Source organism: Carassius carassius, chromosome 27 (genome assembly GCF_963082965.1).
Source record: "Carassius carassius chromosome 27, fCarCar2.1, whole genome shotgun sequence".
Classification (NCBI taxonomy): Eukaryota; Metazoa; Chordata; class Actinopteri; order Cypriniformes; family Cyprinidae; genus Carassius; species Carassius carassius.
In genome coordinates, this window is record NC_081781.1 from 5,923,990 (window position 1) to 5,947,115 (window position 23,126).

At 36.0% G+C, this 23,126-nt stretch overlaps 1 protein-coding gene across 1 annotated transcript in view; it reads right to left on the bottom strand.

Moving 5' to 3' along the window:
• Positions 1-22,466, bottom strand: part of LOC132106527 (mannosyl-oligosaccharide 1,2-alpha-mannosidase IA-like) — a 112,460-nt gene extending 89,994 nt beyond the window's left edge. Inside the window, exon 1 of the mRNA XM_059512286.1 lies at positions 21,712-22,466. Within this exon, the coding sequence (XP_059368269.1) occupies positions 21,712-22,224 (513 nt within the window). The 5' untranslated portion in view covers positions 22,225-22,466. The remainder of the gene's footprint in view (positions 1-21,711) is intronic.
• Positions 22,467-23,126: the final 660 nt, after the last annotated feature.

Genomic DNA, 23,126 nt, shown 5'->3' on the forward strand with positions numbered 1-23,126 from the left:
ACAGCTGCCCGCAAACACTGCAAATTCAGCCTCTCCTACTGTACCCGCCTGCCCATTCCCAAACCCTTCATCTCTCATCGTAACACCCCTTAATATGCCTCTTTTTTATACCTAAGACCACCAGGGACCAATGGATGCTGACTGTGCTTTTTCCCTGTCCGGAACAGTAGTGTAAACCATTTAAGACTTCAAAACAACAAGTTCACAGTCATGGATCGGTGCAGGTACCCAGAACAAGCATCGACAGCTCCACTGTTTCTCTGGAACTGTGCACTGCTTTGCATGGCCGCACAGTGTGTTTGTGTCTAAGCATCCAGTCGGATCAATGCCAGATATTGAGTCTGGTTAATGTTTACTGACATCAGACTCAAGGCAGAGAGAGGGAAACCCACTGAAACTCTAATACCAAAAAGTTGCAATGTTTTCAGCCCTATAATGACATGGGTATGACACAGGTATTAAAAGGAGAGGGTGACTTATGAGGAGGACATAACCCATGTCCCCATTTTTCAAAACGCTTATAAATCATACAGAATGAGTTTTTTTGAGAAAATAAAGAGAACTTTACTTGAGAAAGTAAAAATGCTAAGTTTCCTGTGAGGGTCAGGGTTAGGATAAGGTTTGTTGAAGGGCGATAGAATTTACAGTTTGTACAGTATAAAAACCATTACGCCTATGGGAGGTCCGCACTTTTCACAAAAACAAACGTGCGTGTGTGCGTGAATCTGATTTGTAAAAAAGTATATAAATTAATAAAAATCATTTCTGGAAAATATTCAAAACATTATATAAAATACGTAAAATAAAAATATTAGAAAATTTATTTATAAATAACACGTATACATTTATAAATTCTTTAAAATATAGAAGATAAAAATAAACATATATATATATATATATATATATAACATAAAATAAAAACATTGTGTCTAACTATATATATAGTATGCTGCATAAAATAAATTAGGATAAAAAATAAACTAAAATAAACATTTTGTCTAACTCCTTAAGCTCACAGCTGATTGCAATATCAAATACAACTGGATGATACAGTATACGGTCTAGTTAAAATAATTAATATGAGAAATATTTCAAGGAATCTAAAGAGCAAATGAGATTTAAAATAATATAAATGCTTTTGAAAATGTCTATAAACATTTGCTCATTTATATATTTTTTTTAAATTTTTTTGTTTTACTGCAATATATGACAAGTAGATTTTTTTTCTGTAAAGGTAGATTGATGCAATTAAATCTACTTAAATTAATCAAATGTAATAAAATCAATTAAAAAAATGGTAATTTGCAATAAAATGCAATAATGTAATTATTTAAATGACAGCCCTGCTAAAAAGCCAAAATCTTCTCAGAGCTTGTCAAAGTGTTATGTGGTTGTCATTAAGATGAATGTCTTTTCATTACAGAACCTGACAACAAGGCATCTGTCTTCCTCAAATGTCTGTACAATCAAAACCGCCGAGCACATCAGGTAAACCCGTCTAGCATAAAAATCTAATCAGGCCCACCTGGCCATCAAGTCTGCCATTGAAAAATTGGTTTGAGCGAAGCAGAACACCACAAAAACCATCAACTTGCATTCGTCCTAACAAAAGAATCCTCTACTTCAGATGTAACATTTCAAGAGTCAACTCATTTGACTCGCAAGCAAAATAACCAGCCCTATAAAGCGTCATTCAAATCTGCTTTCAAACTCCTGAAGAGGTTCTTGTCACTTAATTACAACCACCACAGTCACAAGAGAGAGTATCAGAGGGATTGTGTGTCTGCGACTGAGAGACTTAGGATTAGGAACTGGAGTCTGTCTCCTCCTCTGCCCGCTCCAACGTTCTCACAGTGGCAGAATCTTCAGCAGCTTATCGTTGGTAAGATCTTCATCCCTTCGCTCAACACGTGCAATCTGTTCCCAGCAGGCATGCGGCTTTACTCTCATTTACAACTCATTGTTTACTACCTTGGTGGTGCTGTGTTTGAAATCCACTGATGGCTGCGGCAGCTTGGCGACAGAAATGCAGGCTCCATTCATCGACTGGTCAAGCTTACCGAAACGGCCTTTGAATAGGCTCTGCACTGTTTATGTGATAGATATCGATGGAGGAGCCGCATGCAATAGTACCTCCATCCTTCACACCAAAGCATATTCTTCATTTCCTAGTCAGTGCCATGTGTGGCCTTGGCTGCCATCGCTGAGGAGGGAAGAACAATGGTGTTTTCCCAAGAAAAACAGCACCTTGGTAAATGAGAAAAAGTATATGAAACATGATGGTGGTCTGATTGAGGTAAACAAACAAAAACCAAGCCAGATCTGAAACAGAAAGAGATGCTCCTGCTTCCTTTCGGAAAACTAATTGAAGAAGTACTTCCTGTAAAAATGAGAATGTTCACTTGACCTCAAGGCCTGAGATGTGCAGGTGCCACTGCTGTGGGACTGACTAACATAAAACCCTGCCTGTAATGTACTGGAAACAAGCTGTATTAACACACATTACGTTTTACTTTTTTTTTTCTTTTGTAAAGAAATTGGTTTTGCTAATTTTCTAATGCCATGGACCCCAAAACACCATTATTTCAGTGTGATGGACTCCCTTCCGAAGATACACACATCATGCAGCAAAAATAAAAATAATACATTAACAAAGGAAAACGGCACTATTTTCCATATTCCACTATGTTCTTCCCTCAACTTAGACGAGTTGATACGTACCTCTCCCATCTCAGTGCGTGCACTCAATCGCTATAGCGCGCAGCGGCACTATGCTAGCGTTTAGCTTAGCACCATTGATTCCTTAGGATCCAAACAGGGATGACTTTAGAAGCCACCAAACACTTCCATGTTTTCCCTAGTTAAAGACGGTTACATGAGTAGTTACACGAGTACTGTAAGTATAGTGACAAAATAAAACACGGCAATTTTCTAAGCGGATAAAAATGATAACAATAATGTATGGCAGAAGAGCACTTCGCAGCACTTCAAACTCGGTGCAGTAATATCATCACTCCTGAAAGAGTGATGATATTACTGAGCAGAGGTCGAAGTGCTGCATAGTGCTGCGAAGTGCTCTTCCGCAGTACATTATAGTCATCATTTTTATCCGCTCAGGAAATCACTAGTTTATTTTGTGTCACCATACTTACTCAAGTAACCATCTTTAAATAGGGAAAACATGGGAGTGTTTGGTAGCTTCTAAATTTACCCTTGTTTGGATCCTAAGGAATGAACGGTGCTAAGCTAAACGCTAACATAGTGCCGCTGCGCGCTACAGCGGTTGAGTGCATGCACTGAGACGGGAGAGGTACGTATCAACTCGTCTAAATTGAAAGTGAAAGTGACGTGACATTCAGCCAAGTATGGTGACCCATACTCAGAATTCGTGCTCTGCATTTAACCCATCCAAAGTGCACACACACAGCAGTGAACACACACACACTATGAACACACACCCATTGCAGTGGCCAGCCATTTATGCTGCGGCGCCCGGGGAGCAGTTGGGGGTTCAGTGCCTTGCTCAAGGGCACCTCAGTCATGGTATCGTCGGCCTGAGATTCGAACCCACAACACTAGGGTTAGGAGTCAAACTCTCTAACCACTAGGCCACGACTTCCCTTTGAGGGAAGAACATAGTGGAATATGGAAAAATTGTGGCATTTTCCTTTAAAAGTTTGGATTCAGTCAAATGTATTCACTTACAGTACATTTAATCATGTTAATTACAACTAGGGAAAATAAAAATACAACTACTCCATGACTTTAAGATTTGGAAATATTTCCATGACCTTTCTATAGGCCCATAAATCACAATTATATCATTCCCCGTTTTCCATGAATGGTAGACATCTCTTTCTCTTGGAAAGCCCTGACATTACACAATCACCCTGTGATGCATGTTCAAGCGGATTTGTGCATTTTAGGTTTCCTTTTCTCTTGCGCTTTACAACAAAGAGAGGAAGTTTGTTTTTCTGTTTTCCCCTAGTTGTTCTCGTTCTTGCAGAATAATTTTCAGCAGAATTATTTTCTTTAGGATTCTATAATTGAGACGACACCAACATAACAAGACAGAGCTTAAAGAAAATCCAAAGATTCCCACTGTTAATTGTGACAATGTGCTGCCGTTATCCAGCCACCTTCACGGAGAAGACATTATCAGAATGAAACAGTCATTTTCCTGACGTCATTTTCCAGTGGTGAGGGAATATGCAGTGCTGTGAAGATTTAGAATTCAGTAGGGAGCCCTCATAAGTACATGACAAGGCAAATTTGATAAGACGGTCTATAACTACCTAGTCAGCAGCAGAGTTCACACAGAAGGAAGGACGGGATAAGCGTCTTTAGAACTTAAATGCATTTTTAACACACAGCATTGCATTTAAACATTACTAAACTGTCTCCTGCCTGTCGAAATCCTTAGGAGACATATTTAATTGTTTTGTATAATTTTTGCATAAGATCTGATATGAAACGCAGCAGGTGTGGTAAACCGTTTGCATGCAAATGTTAGCTAAATTCAAGCTTGCGACATTATAGAATAAATATCAGATTAAAACTTAAAAACTAGAAATGTTACGTTGTGAACTAACTGAACCAAATACTAAAAAAAAAAATAAGTAAATAAATAAAAAAAAAAAAAAATAATAATAATAATAATAATAATGATAAAAAAGAATACTAAAACTGAACATAAAAAAACACAATTAGCTCAAAACATTAATAAATACTACAAGTGGAATAAAATAAACTGTTGTTCATAACAGAACAAAAGCCTCTACTACACAAAGTGTTAATCATAATTTTAAAAAGGATGGGTCTTTTTTTATCTCTTACTCAGATGACCTTTACAGCTACAGCTTATGATGGGTGAAATAATAGAATGAAAATTAGGCAAATGTTGACTAAAGGTTCAGTTACACAAACAAACGGGATGCCACGCAATCGTGCAAACATGCACACAAAACCCCATTACGTTCGTGACAGCCTGCAACAGGAAGCCACAGGTTAGCATGTTTGCACACAGCCTAAAGGAAGAGATGGAAACACACTGTTGATAAGCAGCCAACTCAACGGTCCCATAATACATGTCAAAACATTCAATATCAACACAGAGAAGCCATTAGGAGTTCCAACCTCAGGCAGCAGTGTGAGCACAGCGCACAGACTAATGATTGATCCTGCTCAACGCTCATTATCTGGGTGACTTTGATAGGTGACTAAACAAGAGGTCGACGGTGTGTTTGACACCTTGTCAGTGTTTTTTTGTAAAGAACGCTTGTTCTGGGTTTTGTTTTGAAGCTGGATAACTTCAAGATGATCATGATCAATTATTCAACATTCATTTAATCAATTAAGCTTATCGATTAGTCGGCGTCAGCACAAAAGCATTCAGTGATCAGTTAATTAGCCATTCATAGTGAAAGTGTGTTCTGTAGCTTGAGCACTTCATGTCAGGTCATGTCTGCATCACAAACACACAATCTTGGTTTGCTTGCACGAATGAGTAATCAGCCATTGCTATGATCCTCTGTAAATAAAGATTTGATTTACTAAAACAGTGTCAGTTTCTGAAATATTTCATGCAAAAAATAAATAAATAAATAAATAAATAATAATAATAATAATAATAATAAATAATAATAATACATAAATAATAATATATATATATATATTTAACAGATTAACAGCATGTAAAACCCAAATGTATTTAAATATAGTGAACAAAATATGTATTAAATGGGAGTAATACTTCATATTGTGTAAAAAAAAATTATTTATAACAATTACAACATCATACAGACAAAAATATGTAATACTACATCATAATATTATTATTAATGAAATGCGTTACTATAATTATGTAATATATTTTATTATTTTTATTATTATTAAATGTATTTATTATTATTATTAATTATAAAGTAAAGTTTTAAATAAGAAAATGCTAATTCATATTTAGTTCTAATATATTCAGAAAATAATGATAAATAAATGAGTAAAAGGATTAAATGGCTTTTTTATCTCTTACTCAGATGACCTTTACAGCTGCAGGTTATGTCAGATGAAAGGATAAAATGAAAATTAGGCAAATGTTGACATGAGGTGTTCAATCCTATAAACAAGCTCATTAAAAAAAAAAGTTTCATTAATGTATAATAATAAAAAATAAAAAAAAATAAACGAACAAAACTTTAGAAAATGATCATCCCTAAGCTGTATCAAAGGATGAAGCCTCCAAATGCAGCACATGCACAATGCTGCAACTATCTGAGACAGTTTCGATTCAGACACGCCTGTAATTTCACTTCCCTTACAGCACCAGTAACACTACTGTAAACAGCAATAGTAATGGCACTCCAGCAGCAGATCTCAAACATGTGGAGACATAATTATGCCAATATTGCAGGCTACGGGTGTCAAGCTGAAAATTTAGTCATTCACATAACGGCTGTTTCTGAAATGACAGTCATGCTGCACTGAAACAGAAGATGAAATGCCTTCTCCGACGACAAGGCCTAGAGGCTGAAGCAGTCAGGAGCTTGATGTGTCACTCAGTCAGTGGGTGTGACGTTAAGACTCTACTCCAACTTGACATCACATGCTACAGCAGTAAAACACATTTGTGCTTTGGGAGGATTTGAAAAGACAGACATTTCAGGGAAAGACTAGGGATTGGGCCACAATGGTCAGCCAACAGCCTTTTAAACTTACTTTCTTCTTCATCTATCGGTTTCTGAATGAAAGAGCATGTTATGTAGAATTGCGTCCGATCAGGGTCAGGAAAACCCTTCTTAAAAGATTTGTCTACTAGTCATTCAGGCAACCTACGTATCATATAATTGATTTTCACTAGGGGTCAACCGATATGGATTTTTTACACTTTATTTTATTTATTTATTTTTATTTTTTCAAGACTGATGCCACTTCTGATTTCTTATAGAGAAGGATGACTGATGGCTGATATAAAGCTGATATATATTTAATCACACTATTTAATTCATAAACGATAACATGCAAAACACTTGCTGCAATGAAATATGGATTTTACACATTTACTAAATTATAATTAATTACTAAATTAATTTATAATAGTCCAAGCATTTTTAAATATATCTGAACTTGATAAAGAAATCTATAAAATAAACAGATTTATGCTTTAGCAGCTTTTTGATTCTGTAATCCTACTCTAATATTTGTATAAATTAAAATACAACAAAAATAAACATACTGGGAATCTTTTCTCAAATAAAAGATCAAAAAAAATTTATATAAGTTAATTTAATATAAGTTAATTCTATATAGCTACAGTTCAAAAATGAATTCAAGATTACTGGAGTGTTTTTTTTTTTTTACAAGAAAATACAATTTTAGTCTTTCTATTTTAAAATTTCACATTTAATTTAACGTGCATCTGCACTGAGGTGCTGCCGTTCTCAACCCTTCAAAATAAAAGACCTGTTGCTGTCAAAATAAAAGCTTCCAAAACTTTTTATTCAAACAGTAAAAATTTATCAGCCGATGTTGAGAATTTAAAAATGCCAAAAAAAAATTATATATTGGTCAAATAATAATATTTACAATAAGTTTGGCACACCCCTATATAAAATGAACTGTAAATGTTCCTCAGTTCACTCAATAATTAAATCCACATATATTGAGCATTAAGAGCTTATATCCAGACTTTGAATAATAAAACTTCCTAGCTCATAAATCTGTAGCAAGGCTTGAACCTAACCAGTCAGATTCTTCTTTATCACTGCATCACCTCACTCTATAAGAGGATATGCAGACATTTTTTAGATTTAATATTGTCTGTCTTCCACACTGGCAAGCACAGCATCTAAGGGAATATCGCTCCCTTCAAACAACACAGCAGTCTCACTTTATTTAAGCCAAAACCTCTCGATCGCTTAGGGCATGAAAGGGTATTGAGATCTCAACAATATCAAAGTCATATTAGGAGATTCTACAGCAGAACTGAATCGGTCTGTGATCTATAATGCATCTGTCTGACAACAAAACCTCAGAAGTTTAGGTCATGCAACATGACGAATCCAAAACTTGAGTTAAGCAACAACCAACAGGATCTGAAGCAGAGCATTCATGCAAGAGACTCAGAAAAAGAAAAAAAAAAGATTATACTAGCATCATTCATTTGAACTGTTCTGAAACCAGTTAACGGAGATTATTAGAGGTAGGGCTGGCTACGTGTATATAAACTTTTTTCTTTTTTTTGTATTTTTTTACTATGAATAAATGTTGTTTGCCAATCCCCTTTGTTTGCCCAAAAATAAAGTTTGCTTAAAGGTCCCATTCTTTGTGATCCCATGTTTTAAACTTTAGTTAGTGTGTAATGTTGTTGCTAGAGTATAAATAATATCTGTAAAATTCTAAAGCTCAAAGTTCAATGCCAAGCGAGATATTTTATTTAACAGAATTCGCCTACAAAAAACGACCTGTTTGGACTACATCCCTCTAGTTCCTGCAGTAATGACGTCACTAAAACTGTTTTTTGACTAACCTCCGCCCGCATGAACACACAAAAAGGGGCCGTGGTCTTGTTGCGCTCCGACGAAGAAGAGGAATAGTTGCGTTTGTGTTTGTCGCCATGTCGTCGAAACACTGTTATTTTCATCTCGGAATCCAATCATCTTTGTTTGGCCTTCCCAAGGACGCTGTACTTGGAGATTAATGGTTACAATTTAATGTTTAACTCGGTTCCCGAAAATTATAATCCACATGTAAAACTATGTGCAGCACATTTTGCTGAGGACAGCTTCCTCAATCTCAATCAGTTTAATGCCGGATTCGCACAAAGATTATTTTTGAAAGATGGAGCAGTTCCCTCTTTGTCTGGAGAAGGCGTTGTTTATGGACCACAACTGGTAAGTGTATTTTATTATTTAAGTTGGTGGGTTTAACGGTTTTTGTAACTTATTACACAAAGGGCAATGCTGTTTAGCTTTGTTAACTAGATGTTAGGGCTGTGCAAAAAAACGAATGCGATTTTCATGCGCATCTCGTCAGTAAAAACGCTCCTGTGATTATAATTACATCTCCAGCACATGCTCCTGCCCACTTGCTTCTCAAAACTAGCCCAATCTCGTTTCCAGGAGGGCAGCGCGCGGTCAGCTGCTGTCGAATCACAACACAGGAACCGCTGGCCCAATCAGAACTCGTTACGTATTTCTGAAGGAGGGACTTTATAGAACAAGGAAGTCATCAGCTCGTTTTTATGACAGTGAAAACAGCGGTATACAGATAGGTGAATTGTGTGAAAAATACTGTGGTTTTTTTACACGCAAAACATGAACACATGTTATATTGCACACTGTAAACACAATCAACGCTTCAAAAAAAGCGCGAAAAGCAGGACCTTTAATTTTCAATAATTAAAGTTAAATGAACTTAATGTTTTATGCCTTAATTGGATAACCAGAAAAATGTAAATACACGCCAGAATTTCTGAGGAAAAAAATTCATAAGGCTACTTTAAGAAAATGAATAAATAAATTAAGTTGTTTTATGCATTCAAATAATTAGACATGCTAAAACACAGTATTTAGAACAACAAATATGGTGAGAAAAAAAACATTTCATAGGGCCATGTCATTTTTGTAAAACTTGTAATAACTGATGTGAAAATTTATAAGTTTTATGATTTTCATGATTAATAAAATGTAATTTATCTATTAAAAAGGATTAGAGAAAAATTTAAATTGAAAAAAGAAAAAAAAATCTGAATCCAGAAACACTGAAATGTAAAAAATGGAATATAGAAAAATTTAAATGGATATCATAGGGCCCCTAAATTAGCCTACAAGTGCTAGTTGTTTTACTATTCATTTCTGTTGGAAACTGTAGTGATATGTACTTTTTTTTGGAAAAAAAGATTCCCACAGGTATGTTTTTGTCATCAAATATCTTTTTTTTGGAGCCGAATTACAGACTGTGGACTCTGAATGGCTTTTCTGAGGTAAATGCAATGTAATGTGACATTGTTTCCCAGCTGTTTTTTCTGACATCTTTCTGCGGTTCAAAAACTGGTTGAGCAATTACATGAGATACATTTCAGTTGTACTGTTCTTTTTTTCCCCTAACCAACAACAAAAAATAGAGGGATTTCTTCCCAGCTAATCAGATCACACCATGTCAGATCTCTAAATATTTCCCAGTTAAACTGAGTGTTTAGGTGCGAATGCTATGAATTGGCATATTACGGTTGTGTACCAATGAAAAAACCCTGCCATCTGACACCTCTGTACATTATCAGCATGATGAAGGCCAATCATTGACTGCCAAGTGAAGCTCCTGAGGTCAATGACCCGCTGTACGCATTTGTGTGCATAGGCAAAACACCTGAACTAGACACCACGAAAGAAAATAAAACAAACAGTAACAACCCATGCACGAACGCCCGAGGAGCACCTACAGTCGCATGCCAGATAACAGGTGCAGCTCAAGAGGGTGGACATGTGCCTCTCTGGCTAGCCTGGCTCAGGCTACCACACATGCTCTCTATCTCCATCTCAGGCACACAGAGCCATTGATCCACTGCCAAAACCCACTCTCCAGAGAAAGTCCAGTCCCACAGCTGAAAACAGGGAGGCAGAGTTAAGTTACAGCCAATTTGCCTGGCTCTCCGAATGAGAGTGGAATCGTGGCGGCTGGCCAACAGCGTGCCGTGAGGTGCGTCCTCCTCCAGTACCAAGCCACTCAATGCTTCCTAATAAAACGCTTTCTCAAATTGTAGGATGAATGGACAAATTTATGTCTCTAAAGAAGTGTGGCATCTAGGGATGTCAAACACTCTCGAATGCGTCGGAGTGTGACGAATGGAAAAATGCACTTCTTGGTCAAAAAGCCTGTCGTGGTGCATTAACACAAACACGGTAATTTTGTTTTAAGTGAACGCAAACAGGTACAAAACTAAATCTGATTTGTCAAAGATTGGATCGGTGCATTAGAGCTTGCAGTTTAAATGCTCTTTAATATGATGACTAATATGCTAACCCTAAAATTAATCAAACAATTTTGAGGCTGAAAAAAAAAAAACCCTTTCATTGTTCTCGGCTGCATAGCTCCAGAAGGTTTAGTAACCCCTTTGGAAATATATATATATATATATTCTATATTGATTATAAGTCAAATAAACATTTTATTAATGTATCTTATTAAACTAAAAGAAATACACTCACATTGCAAATATGATGCAAACAGGACTCAACAGTAAGGATATTAATCAGATTTGTTCTTGTCCTGCCAATATTTCACCAACCTCACTTTTAATAAACATCTGATTAAAATCTATTATTCTCCATCTCTGAACGTGTACCTGAATACTAAATACACAGTTTACTTCATTTGCATCTTAATTTTATTGTTTGTAATGTTTCTCGGCTCATTTTATTACTGACTGTGTATTTGTCTTGAATGATTACTTGATGCAATATTTACTTAAAGACTGGTTCAGTCAAAGAAGGAAATGGTGTCATTTTCTCATGTGTGTGCTTTCAAAACTCTCTCCTCTGTAGAACACGACAACAGAATAATGTTCTGGATGCTCTTTTTCATGCAAATAAAAGTGAATGTAAACAGTCCAAAACAGATGCAAAAGCACCATATAAGTGGTCCACATAACTTATAACAAATAGCACAAGTGTATTTCGCACGTGACTGAGATCATGCCCTGCCTGGCATCATTAAGCCACATTCATAAAACATTAAAAAGGCATATTGTGTTTCGATCGCAATTCTCTTCGCAAGCTGAAAGAAGCTGTTACCAACTATAATTAAACTAGGGGAAAATGTGCTTGCAATTTTCAATATAAGCCTAAGGCACCCGAGCTACGATTTCAAGTCTCAAATTTACACCACTGTTAAACCTGATGTGTTGTCATAAAATGGAGGTAGACCTGTAGAAGTCGGCTTTAAGGATCTCTGACCCACAAAAAGAAAAACCTCTCAGAATCAGTGAAGGGGAAAAAAAAATCAATCTTTCTGCTTTATCCTTTTGGCTTCAGGATTGAAAAAAGAGGGCAGACAGTCTAAAAGTTTCATAGAATCCACAGGCTTTCACAGCAAAAACCAGCATGATACATGACAGACTGTGCCCTGTCTGTGCTTTTGCAGGTCTGATGGATTTTTTTTTCTTTTTTGTACAGCGACCAGTTTTACAGTAATACACCTTTTGAAACAGTATAGACTCTTATGAATGCGTCGGTATCAACTATCACTGCGATAAATACTACTTTACATATTCTCAACAGCAAAGAGCAATATAAAACCGCCACGACACATATTGACATGACCCTTTTATTAGTGTTGGAAAACACAGCGACAAGATTTGATCCTTGTGATGGTCCCTGCACTTTCATTTAGCACAAACCTCCTCAGCTGACATGTGGCAAAGTAATGAAGACTTTGTGAAAGGATAATCAATTTTCCCCTGCCTTCCAATACGAGGCAGTGACATCCATTATTTGATTAACAGGCTGAGCAAGTGCAATAAAACCACCAAGAACAAATATTTAAATGAAATTAATGTCTAAGAACCCTGTAGTAAAATCAGAAAGCAAACTTTCCCTAGTGCCGATGCTTCAAATAATACTTTCTTAACAGATCTGCACTTTATTGATTCATGTGCTTTTTATGGTTCAATGAAAATGAATTGTGCAGTCATAAAACCTACTCAAATTTGCTGTAAGAAGTAAAGACAGGAAATAAGTGCTGATATGCTTCAGAGATGCTTCACATTTAAATACGGATATCATTGAGGGGAAGTGACACACAGTGCACCAGAAGGTTATTGTCTGGCACTGACCCGTTCAAAAGTTTGGGACTTTTTTTTTTGAAGAAATTAATATGTTTGTTCAACAGGGATGCAGTAAATAGTGACAGTACAGATATTTCTAATGACAAACGACATCGTGGGAATTCATAAAAATAAGCCACCAATTCTCTAAAACATTATAGTATGAATTGCTATGAGATGCTGTCTGTTCCAAATAAATGCTGTTCTGAACTTTTTATTCATAAAAGAATATTTAAAGACTGATGATAATAAGAAATGTTTTCTTGAGCACCAAATGAACATATTAGAATGATTTCTGAATGATCATGTGACTCTGAAAACTGGAGTCATTGCAGCTGAAACAGAAAAAAAAAAAAGTATTAAAATAGAACGGCATAACTGCATTTTTGATCAACTAAAAATGCAGCTTTGGTGAGCATTTGAAACTTTCTTTTCAAAAACATTCAAACTTTTGAACAGTAGTAAATCACACACACACACAAACATTTATTTTTAGTTTCAAACCAGCAAAACAGATTAAAGAGTTAACAAAAAACAACCCAAATATTAACACGCACACTCTCTCACTTCTGAGCAACAAATCAACTGTCCTATAAATAACGTGAAGTTATAAACCTAAATATAATTACTTGTGTTGCATACGATTAAGTTCTAATCAAGGTTTATTGAAAATATATGTTAGATTAGACTGCATGCGCCACATGTAATTATGAAGTATTTATAGTTTGTTAATGAAAACTGCCACTATTGACACTTAATAAAACAGTCACATTCAAGTCAATGCATGGAAACAGGTTTCACTGACAAAAATCATTCAGCCAAGACTCAACTAATCAAAACTAAAATGCATTGTTGATTATTTCATGTTCAATCATTATTGATCTCATTGATTCACTGTTCTCATGCATCTCCTGATCAATGCATGCTTGTATGGGCAGATGTTTATTGCTCTTCTAATCAGCATTGGTGTCTGATTTTGGAGTATTCAATTACTGGAAAACCAAGCAATCACAACTGTAGCTCAAGTGTCCCAACGCTTGCTAAAAACACTAACCAAAACTCCCTCATGTTACCCGTTCCACATGCATTTTAATTCGCCAAATCTAATCTTTGCTTTAGCGTAGAAGAGACACAGACACACAAAAGCAAAACATCATGGATCGTAGCAACAGATCAGATATACCATTTAGACCCATTGAAGATAACACTGCTTGTGTGTTGAATTTTGGATTCTTCTTTAGTTTTTTTCTTTCTTTCTCACTATCCATAATCCTAAAAAAAAACAATTTAACAATGATCCAGAATTCTGACCACTGGAGAAAATATTCTAGCCAAAAATTTGAGTGAAAAAGACAAATCTGGCTGGAGTCTAACTGTGCCTGCAGCCGCTGAGCTATCGCTCAGGGGCATCCATTACATTTCTCAATACCTAAGGTCGGTTGGCTAAAGCGAGATTGACCCAAATAATCCAAAGGCTGGTTTAGGTCTCCAGACAACCCACACGGATCACAGCAGTAGTTGTAAAAGGGTGCAGGAATGTTGTGAAAGACCGAAAGATCTCGCTTTCCTCTCCATCAGTAGATTCTACCTCTAAGAGCATGCCTTATTCAGAAGTGGTAAAATAAAAGAAAGCCAGCTGAATTATTTAGTATCCAAGCACTTCAGCTTTCGGGAGGAAAGTCACTATATGATAGAGGGAAAACAAACAGACCTGGAATAAAAGATGTGACCAAAAGGAAAAAACATCAGAGATACAAGAGAGACGTTGGAAGCTCTTCATGTTGAGCGTTCAGATTCTTGCACAAAAAAAAAAAAAAAAAAAAAAGGTTGAATAACTCAAGAGCCCAAAATAGCCAATGATACTCAAAGCCCATTCTAAGTATTGTCATTGTAACAAGGGAACAATTACAATATTACAGAACCTTCAAAGCTACCAGATATATTTATTTTCCTAAAGTCAACTGCACACTGTAAGTTGTTTGCTTGTTTATTCTGATACTAATTTCAGGGCTGAAATATTAATATCATCATACAGGGCTCAATAGTGCAAGCACTCCCATTTGTGACTAAAAGAAAGATGTTTGCGAAGTATATTACATGTGTGAATAGGTTTTTATTACATTTAAAGGGGTCATTCTTCAAGGGCTGTTATTTGATCAGTAATGTGTGTTGGAAGTGTGTAAACATCCACCCTATAATAGGATAGGCCCCTCCCATAATAGTTGATTGATAAGTCCGTCTAACCTTAAACCCGCCCTGAGTGAGCTGTCATCAATCTCCCATTGTCAACTCCAGTGCAGGGGAAGACAAGAACATCTCAGATTAAGCGATTGACGTGTTTTGTTGTTGGATGTAATACTGAACATAACAGTCGTCATTTACTCCCAACATCAGAGCCACTGAAGGATTAACATTATTTTTGTTTTTGAAATAAATGGCCGATCCCTAAACTGCTTAAATGCAATTAAGTTCATGTGAATCATTCGTGATCCAGCCTCATCTTCAGAAAAAGTCAGTATAAGGGTTTTTTTATGAATCTTTGCAAATCGCCTTCCCTAATATATGCTAGTTCTAATTTGTATAACAAATGTCTTAAAGTGCCCCATTATAGATTTTTGAATAGAATTAGGCTACCTTCCATTTAGTGTGTTACACAGCTGTGAGTGAAAACATCCTGCAAAGTTTTAAATCTGAAAGTGCAACATGTATAAAGTTAAATGTCTTTAAAAAGAACGAGTCATTTTTAAAACAAATCCCAAGCTGTTTCAGAATCAAAATCAGAATGAGCTTTTATTGCCAGGTATGTTCACACATACAAGGAATTTGCTTTTGTTTCATGTTGACTTGAACATGAAACATTAGCATAATGTCCGCCCACAGACACGCTTTGGTCTGAATATAAATGCAAGTTTATTCTATGTCACTAGGTGCTGCTTTTGGAGCAGTAAAAATAGTGGTTTCCCCGGTAACACTGTACAAAGGAGCACTTCATTCACAAATAATTTCTTGATCAGGCATTATAGACATGGTGAAATGAAAATGCCACCAATCACCGCCGCTTAGAATCACGCAAAGGTTTGGAAATATTAATCGTTGAGCGAATCGTTTGGGAGTCATTGAGCAAGAAAAAAAAAAAAAAGACAATGAATGTGTTTTTTTGTTTTTACCTTAAATGCATGTCAACCTGTAGTTGGGGACTCCCAAAACCAAAATATATGAACCTTTCATTAACCATAATAGGGGCACTTTACATACTGTATCAGATTAAGAGGTCTTAAATTTGGAAAAATACAGGAATGGCATAGAAAAACAAGTGTTCTTTCTAATATTCAATCTAATGTTATTATTAAAATTCAAAAGGCTATGATTTCCTTATGAACGCTGCATTTTTCAAAGTAAAAATACAGTGCTGTTGCGTCAAGATCCATACTTGCGGTTTCAGAGCAGATTGCAATCAATGAATACAGCACATTTAAGTGATTGTTTATGATTGACTGTTGATTAATCATGTTCACTTTATTATGATTATATTGCAATATGGTGTAGACGGTTGTCACAGTGCATATTTTATCCTGCTTTTCTGTTTGAATGAGCAGCCAGCAATAATCAAACAGGACATTTCAAACTTCAAGCATTGTGTATTTTCAGCTTGTTTATAATTAAAACTCCTGACCTGCAATATGCATAAATTATTTTTTCCTCCTTAATATTTTGGTAGTATTTTTATAACACGATTATCTTTATCTGCCATTTAAATCAACTGAAACTTTTCTAGCATCTTTCTTGGCTGCCCTGACACAATTACTCAGATCTGACTAGTATCGACACAATAATCTTCTTATTACAGATACACATTATATGATCAATTATCATTGTGCACCTAAAGTTTTTTTAAATGCACTTCTAAAATGTTTAAACTTACATTTGCACCTTGGAAAAAAAGGAAGTGTCATGCTCTGTGCCAGTGCAGAATCAGTAGTTTAGGAGCAGTTAATGTGGCATGCAACGATTAAATCAAATAAATGTGTAAAAGTACGAACTGATGTCACAGTCTGCCTTTCATCCAAGAACTCAGTTACACTGTATAATCTGACAAGCAAAAAAAAAAAAAAAAAAGTTAACTTTAAGCACCCTGTATGAGTTATGAACCTTCCACTTTTTCAAAATGCCCACTAGGTTGAATCCATCAATCTCTGCTCTTTTTATTTTACCATATGTACATTTAAAGTTTCATTTGCATACATTTTTATTACATCGCACCAAACACCGATAACCTGTGAATTTATTTCTCTTATTAGCTTGAACTGTGCATAATTAATGGTGAGAGGAATGAGGTCTGAGCGACCAGAGAGTTCGGTCATCTATAATGAATGAGAGGAGCTCAAAGCCCAGATGGGTGTGTGATGTGTCCTGCTAGCACATCCTGCAGCAGTCACGCTCAAGAAAGAGCATTACAGGTGCAGGTGAGAAGCCATAAACAAAAAAATGTATGTAGTATGAAGGACAAAGAGTGCTGTACTTTATGGATGCATATGGGTAGCAAAATTCCTTTTGAAATGTAATATGCAAATTTACAATGCAATATGTAAAATGGCAATGTATTTCTGTATTTGAATTGAAATGTTCCCATATGTGCAACATTTAGTGCAAAATGAAAATTTAATAACACTTTACATTTGCTATTTTCTAGAATAGTTTTAATATGTAAATTAAAAACATTTTAATGTTTTATAAGTTGCAAAATTAAAATGAAATTGTATTACTCAAATTAAATGAAAATGTCTTGCATGTAAGTGTCAATGCATTTAAGTAACATAAAAAGATATTTAAATCACCATTTTTGCAACCATTTTGCTGTACATTTGGTTCAGAATGCATCTTGAAATTCACATTGCATTTTGCTACAGTTATAATGCAGTATCATGATGAAAACACAATCTCAAGTGTCTAGATTCATTTAGAAAATAACATTATTTAAATTATAATCTGAAAAAGTTTTTGCTTGGACATGTTAAACATATCTAATCAATTTGGGTAGTATATTTTCATTTTAATTTTGCAACTTATAAAACGTTAAAATATGTTTTTAATTGACATCAAAACTAGTGTAGAAAATGTCAAATGCAAATTATATTATTTAATTTTCATTTTCATTTTGCACTAAATGTTGCACATATGGTATGGAAAATGTAAATGTAAATAGAGAAATACATTGCCATTTTACATTGCATTGTAATTTTCCATATTACATTTCAAAATGAATTTTGCTGCCCATTTGCTTCAATATTTCTGAAGCATACTGGCCACCCTCAATGCAAACATTTGTATTCCAAGTATAGCTAAAGAGCCCTGAGCAAATACATGTGGTGGGAAATATTTAAGGTCCAGTTTGGAGCACTTTGTAAAGTCAAAACTTTTTTAATTACATTAATTACAAGGCCTAGCCTTCCTTCTTATTAAATGATTGTTGATAATTTGCTGTTAGTAACATACTAATTGTTTAAGAAAAGCAGTTTGACTAAATAAAGAAATCTTAAACACAAACACACACAACTGTTTAAAGTTTGAGGTCAGTAAAATCTTTTAATGTTTTGAAAAAAAAGGCAACATTGTGAAATATTTTTTACATTTCAAAAAACTATTTTCTACTTTAATATATTTTGAAAAGTAATTTCTTGTGATGACAAAGCTGAATTTTCAGCATCATTACTTCAGAGCCTTCAGATGTCATTCTAATATGCTGATTTGGAGCTTAAGAAACATCTCTTATTATTATTAAATGTTTAAATTGTCAACAATGTCAAATGTCAAATGTCAAATGTCAACTATACATCAGATTGGTTTCTTCTTTAAATTATAAAAAAAAAAGTTAAAATATGAATGTTATTTTCTCTTGGTTCTAAATCAATGCGACATAGTCTAGTGCGACTTATATAGTTTTTTTTCCTCGTCATGACATATTTTTGGACTGATGTGACTTATACTTAGGTGCGACTTATAGTCCGAAAAATATGGTAATTGTGGCATCCATAATTGTAATCTTGTTAGAAATTAAATTAATTGTGCAGCCCTAATTAGTAGTAAATCTCCATCACCTGCTTTCAAATGGAGCGGCATTTACTACACAAAGCCATAGGTCACTGACAGCTATGCAATATCACGTTCAATATCTATATTGCGTAGCTTGTCAGTGAACTACGGTTCTGTGTCGTAAATGCCGCTCCATTTAAAAGCAGGTGATGGAGATTGCAGAGAGTAAAAATGCAAAGTCAACCCTACATATGTCACTGTGACCTATACATTTTTAGGAGTTTCAGCTTTTAGTTATGAAAGCAAAAAAAAAATAATAAAAAAATCTCACACAACCATTTTTACTTCATAACCTTGAGATCAATTTATTTTCTGAGGCAATTCAGCTCTTCAAAGGTCAGAGTGTCTGGCAGGGCGAGACAGAGTGCCTGCAGCCGCGTCTGACAAGTGAGACCCCACAGGGTCCAGCTGTGACTGTTTGTTTGCGTCATGCCAGCGATCAATGGATGAAATCCCGCGGTTCAGGGGTGAATTATCACTGTTCTCATGCTGAGCCGCTGCATTAAGCAGGAGAGATGAGGGACTTGTCAAATCTGCAAGAACACCAATAGTCTTGGAGAGGAATGTGGAGGATTCCGCATGCACTAATGTGCTTAACTTTATAACGGTTTAATCCTGGCATTAAAAGTCATCCAACTCTGGCTGACTGACTCTGAGGAGCAACCGTAATCAACAAGTTTTCCACTGTTAGCCATTAAGATAAATTGTGACTGGAATAGCCTTTGTGTCACATGCTTGAACATACTCAAACTCCATGAGCAAAAGCGAGCCCTCCAGCAAAAAGAAATAGTAGGGCAAACAAATTTTATTCTCAAACAAGCATTACAAAGTGACACAATGTAAATTTGAAGGACACCATAGGACCACAGACACCATTTCCTTATGCAAATAACTGAAACTGAAAAGTAGTGACTCACAGTGGAGGATAAAATAGGAGGAATTCCAGAAACCAGCCATTTGCTTACATAAAAAAAGCAAGGACACAAGGTCAATACCAGCTGAAAGGCGATTTTAAAGCTTTACCACACTGTCAGTTGTTATCTGCATCTTTACTCTTGACTTGCCTGGTTCAAATGGGAATAACTGAGTCTCAATCAATAGCAAATTTAATTTAATCAAGCTGATGCAAAGTCTACATTCGACTCATACTGAGGGATTATTAAACTGGCCTGACATGCTCTAAATGCACCATCCTGACAGAAACAAGAAATGACAGCCTTGTTTATGCTCATTTACAAGCTCAAAGTTAACTCTTTAACACGTCATCTCAACCAAGACATTGAGATCATATGAGCTCAACTCAACCAGATCGAGGCATCTCTCTACCATTATACGTACAACCAATACGTATGCTGATAAGTGCATATCAGCATAAGTTACTGAGCCCCTCTGCAGTAATCATAAGATAGGTTTTGGCTTACTAGTATTGTCACTACTGTTAACATATCAGGACCATGATAGTGAAAACTTATGATATAATTTGCCCAGTTTACATAATTTACAAACATATTGCCCTTACGTAAAAACCTCTAGCTCAGTTGACTGATCAGCTTGACATACAGGGAATAGAAATTAGAAAACATGTAGGAATACTAAGATAGATATAGACTAAAAAACAGGGAATGCTGACAGGAATGTAGGCAATGCTGATTAGGGGGACAGGGAAATAAAAACACTGAGTGAAATAGGAAATAGATAATGACATATAGACAAATGTTAATGGAAATATGAGCACTAACTTGAAACACTGAAAAAGAGGGACATTTATACTTAAATTAAAAGAGGGAGTTTTATACTTATCCTGAAATATAAGCAGTCTTACTAATTAAAAAAGGGACTGACTGAAAAATACATGCTGAAATACTGACTGAAAATACAGGCTAAAATCTGACAATCAGCTCAATACAGACGGAAATACAGGTAACACTGAAAAAACAAACATAAAATGAAACAAGGACTGAAGTACTGACATAAATATTGAAAAAAAATGCCTAAAATATTAACTGAAAAAAGCAGAGAATACGGTCTGAAAACCATGTAAATACAGACTGAAATACAGGAAACACTCCTAGCTATAGCTAATATTGACTGAAATGCTAAAGAAATATAAAGGCAACTCGATACTGACAGGAGTACAGAAAACAGGGTACACAGATTGCAACACAGAGGCAATACTAACTGAAAAAGAAGGCATCACTGTCTAAAGTACTACAAAACTGAAAAACAGTGAAATCTGAGTGAAACAGAGGCAGTGCAGACTGAAGAGAGGGAAACACTGTCTGAAGAACCTACTGACAGGCACTGCTTTCTGAAATATAGTGAAAACTGACTGGGGTGGGGTGGGGGATACTGACGAATGTTGACTAAATACTGACAACAGGGAGCGCAAAGGGAGTAATACTGACTAAAATACTGTCGGGCAGTTTTGAACAAATGAATGACCGACAGAATGAATGAGCGCGCGTTCTTCTGTGAGCGACAGGAGTTTCTCGTCCATCAACCGAGCTGTCAGATCATACAGGTTCCACAACAACACGTCTACGTTACTTATCTATCTTATTACAACGCCGCATTTTCCTGATAGGGAGACGCTTCCTGAAAATTTACTGTCAACACTACTATAGTCTTGCTCTCTAGCCACTAACTTTAGTAAGTTAGTGACAATAAACGAATATTAATAACAGCACTTGGTAAAGCTAAGTTACAAGGGGAAAGTTATTTTCACAACGATATTTGAAGTGATTTCCTTCGAGAGTCTGAGCAAACCACAGGAGAACATCTAATAAAAACATAAAATAACTTACCTCTTTAATCTTGGCTCTTTTCGCTTTAACGTCCGGATCGGCGGGTTCGTTCCCTGTTGCTCCAGGCGGCCGCATGTACTGAAGGAACGGCAAACTGTCACCTTTCGATCCTTTCCCCAGTCCGTTTAGAGCAAGTTTCTCTTTGTCGCTGTTGATGTCCTGTTTGATCTCGTCCGGCCGTTTCTGTAGGGTGTCCTTGGCCTCGATCAGCGCCTTTTCGTGGTCTTTTCTGATCTTGGCCAGGATCTTCTCTTCCTTGCCCGTGCCGGTGCTGGTGTCACTGACCGTACCTGTGCGCGTCTCTGCCTCCACCGAGGACGAGCGGAAGAAAACTCCGCTGAGCAGCTTTGACGAATCAGGCAAGAAGAAGATAGCTCCGAAACACAGGGTGATGAAGCCGCTGAACACTAAAAGCAGGATGAATTTCTCCGTGAGCCTGAAGGAGGTCGGGCTGGCGGACTTCCTATTCGGAGTGGCTGTGAAAGGCAGGAGAGAAGCTACAGGCATTTTCATCTGCGTTTAAAACCCCGACTAAATGTGTTCAATTCTATCACAAAGTAACTCCCCGATCACCTTGACCTATGCTGTTAAGGATGTATGTTACATTGAACTCAAGGAGACCGAGTAGTAGACGCTAGATCCTCTAAAAGAAGTTGATCCTGCTGCGCGAACGAAGTCCCACCGCCTCAACTGATCTCGCCTGAAACACATCTGTGTAAAGTCTCGTTTGCGGAACAGAAGGAACGGCAGAGATCCGTGATTGACAGCGCGCCTTGTCCAATCGCTTTGTGCCGCCGGTGCACAAATTCGCTGTGGGCGTGTCTTCCGGATTTAAAGTACAGAGGCGTGACGTCTTGTTCAAACTTAATTGGTTATGGACCGGGATTATGATCATGATCATAACGACATTAAAAGGCTTTTGGAGACGTAAGGGTTGACTAAGTTAGGTTTGTATTTTTAATCTCAAACTATAATTATTATAAACAGCCCCTGAGAAACTGATTAGCATTTTAATCGAAACCCACAATAACCTTTTTCAGGCTTGAACAACTGGCTAGAGTTATGGCTGGCAAGAGTTATTAAATACAAAAAAATAATAATAATAAAATTTAAAAAATGCATATATATATACATATATTAATAGTAAATATAGAATGATACCAACCCACAGATTTTTATTTAATGTAGACTTGAGTGAGATGAATTTGTGTCGAAATACAAAAACGACTTCAAAAATGTAGTTAGAACTGCATATTCATAAAACGTTCTTAAATTTATGTTTACAGAATGAAAGAATGTAAAACATGAAATGTTAAAACAGACAGGAACTGGGAAACAAATTACAATTTTTAAGCTATATGGCAGAGGCAGAGCACAGGTTTAGCTATACATTTTTCTAGAACTCTGTTACAAAA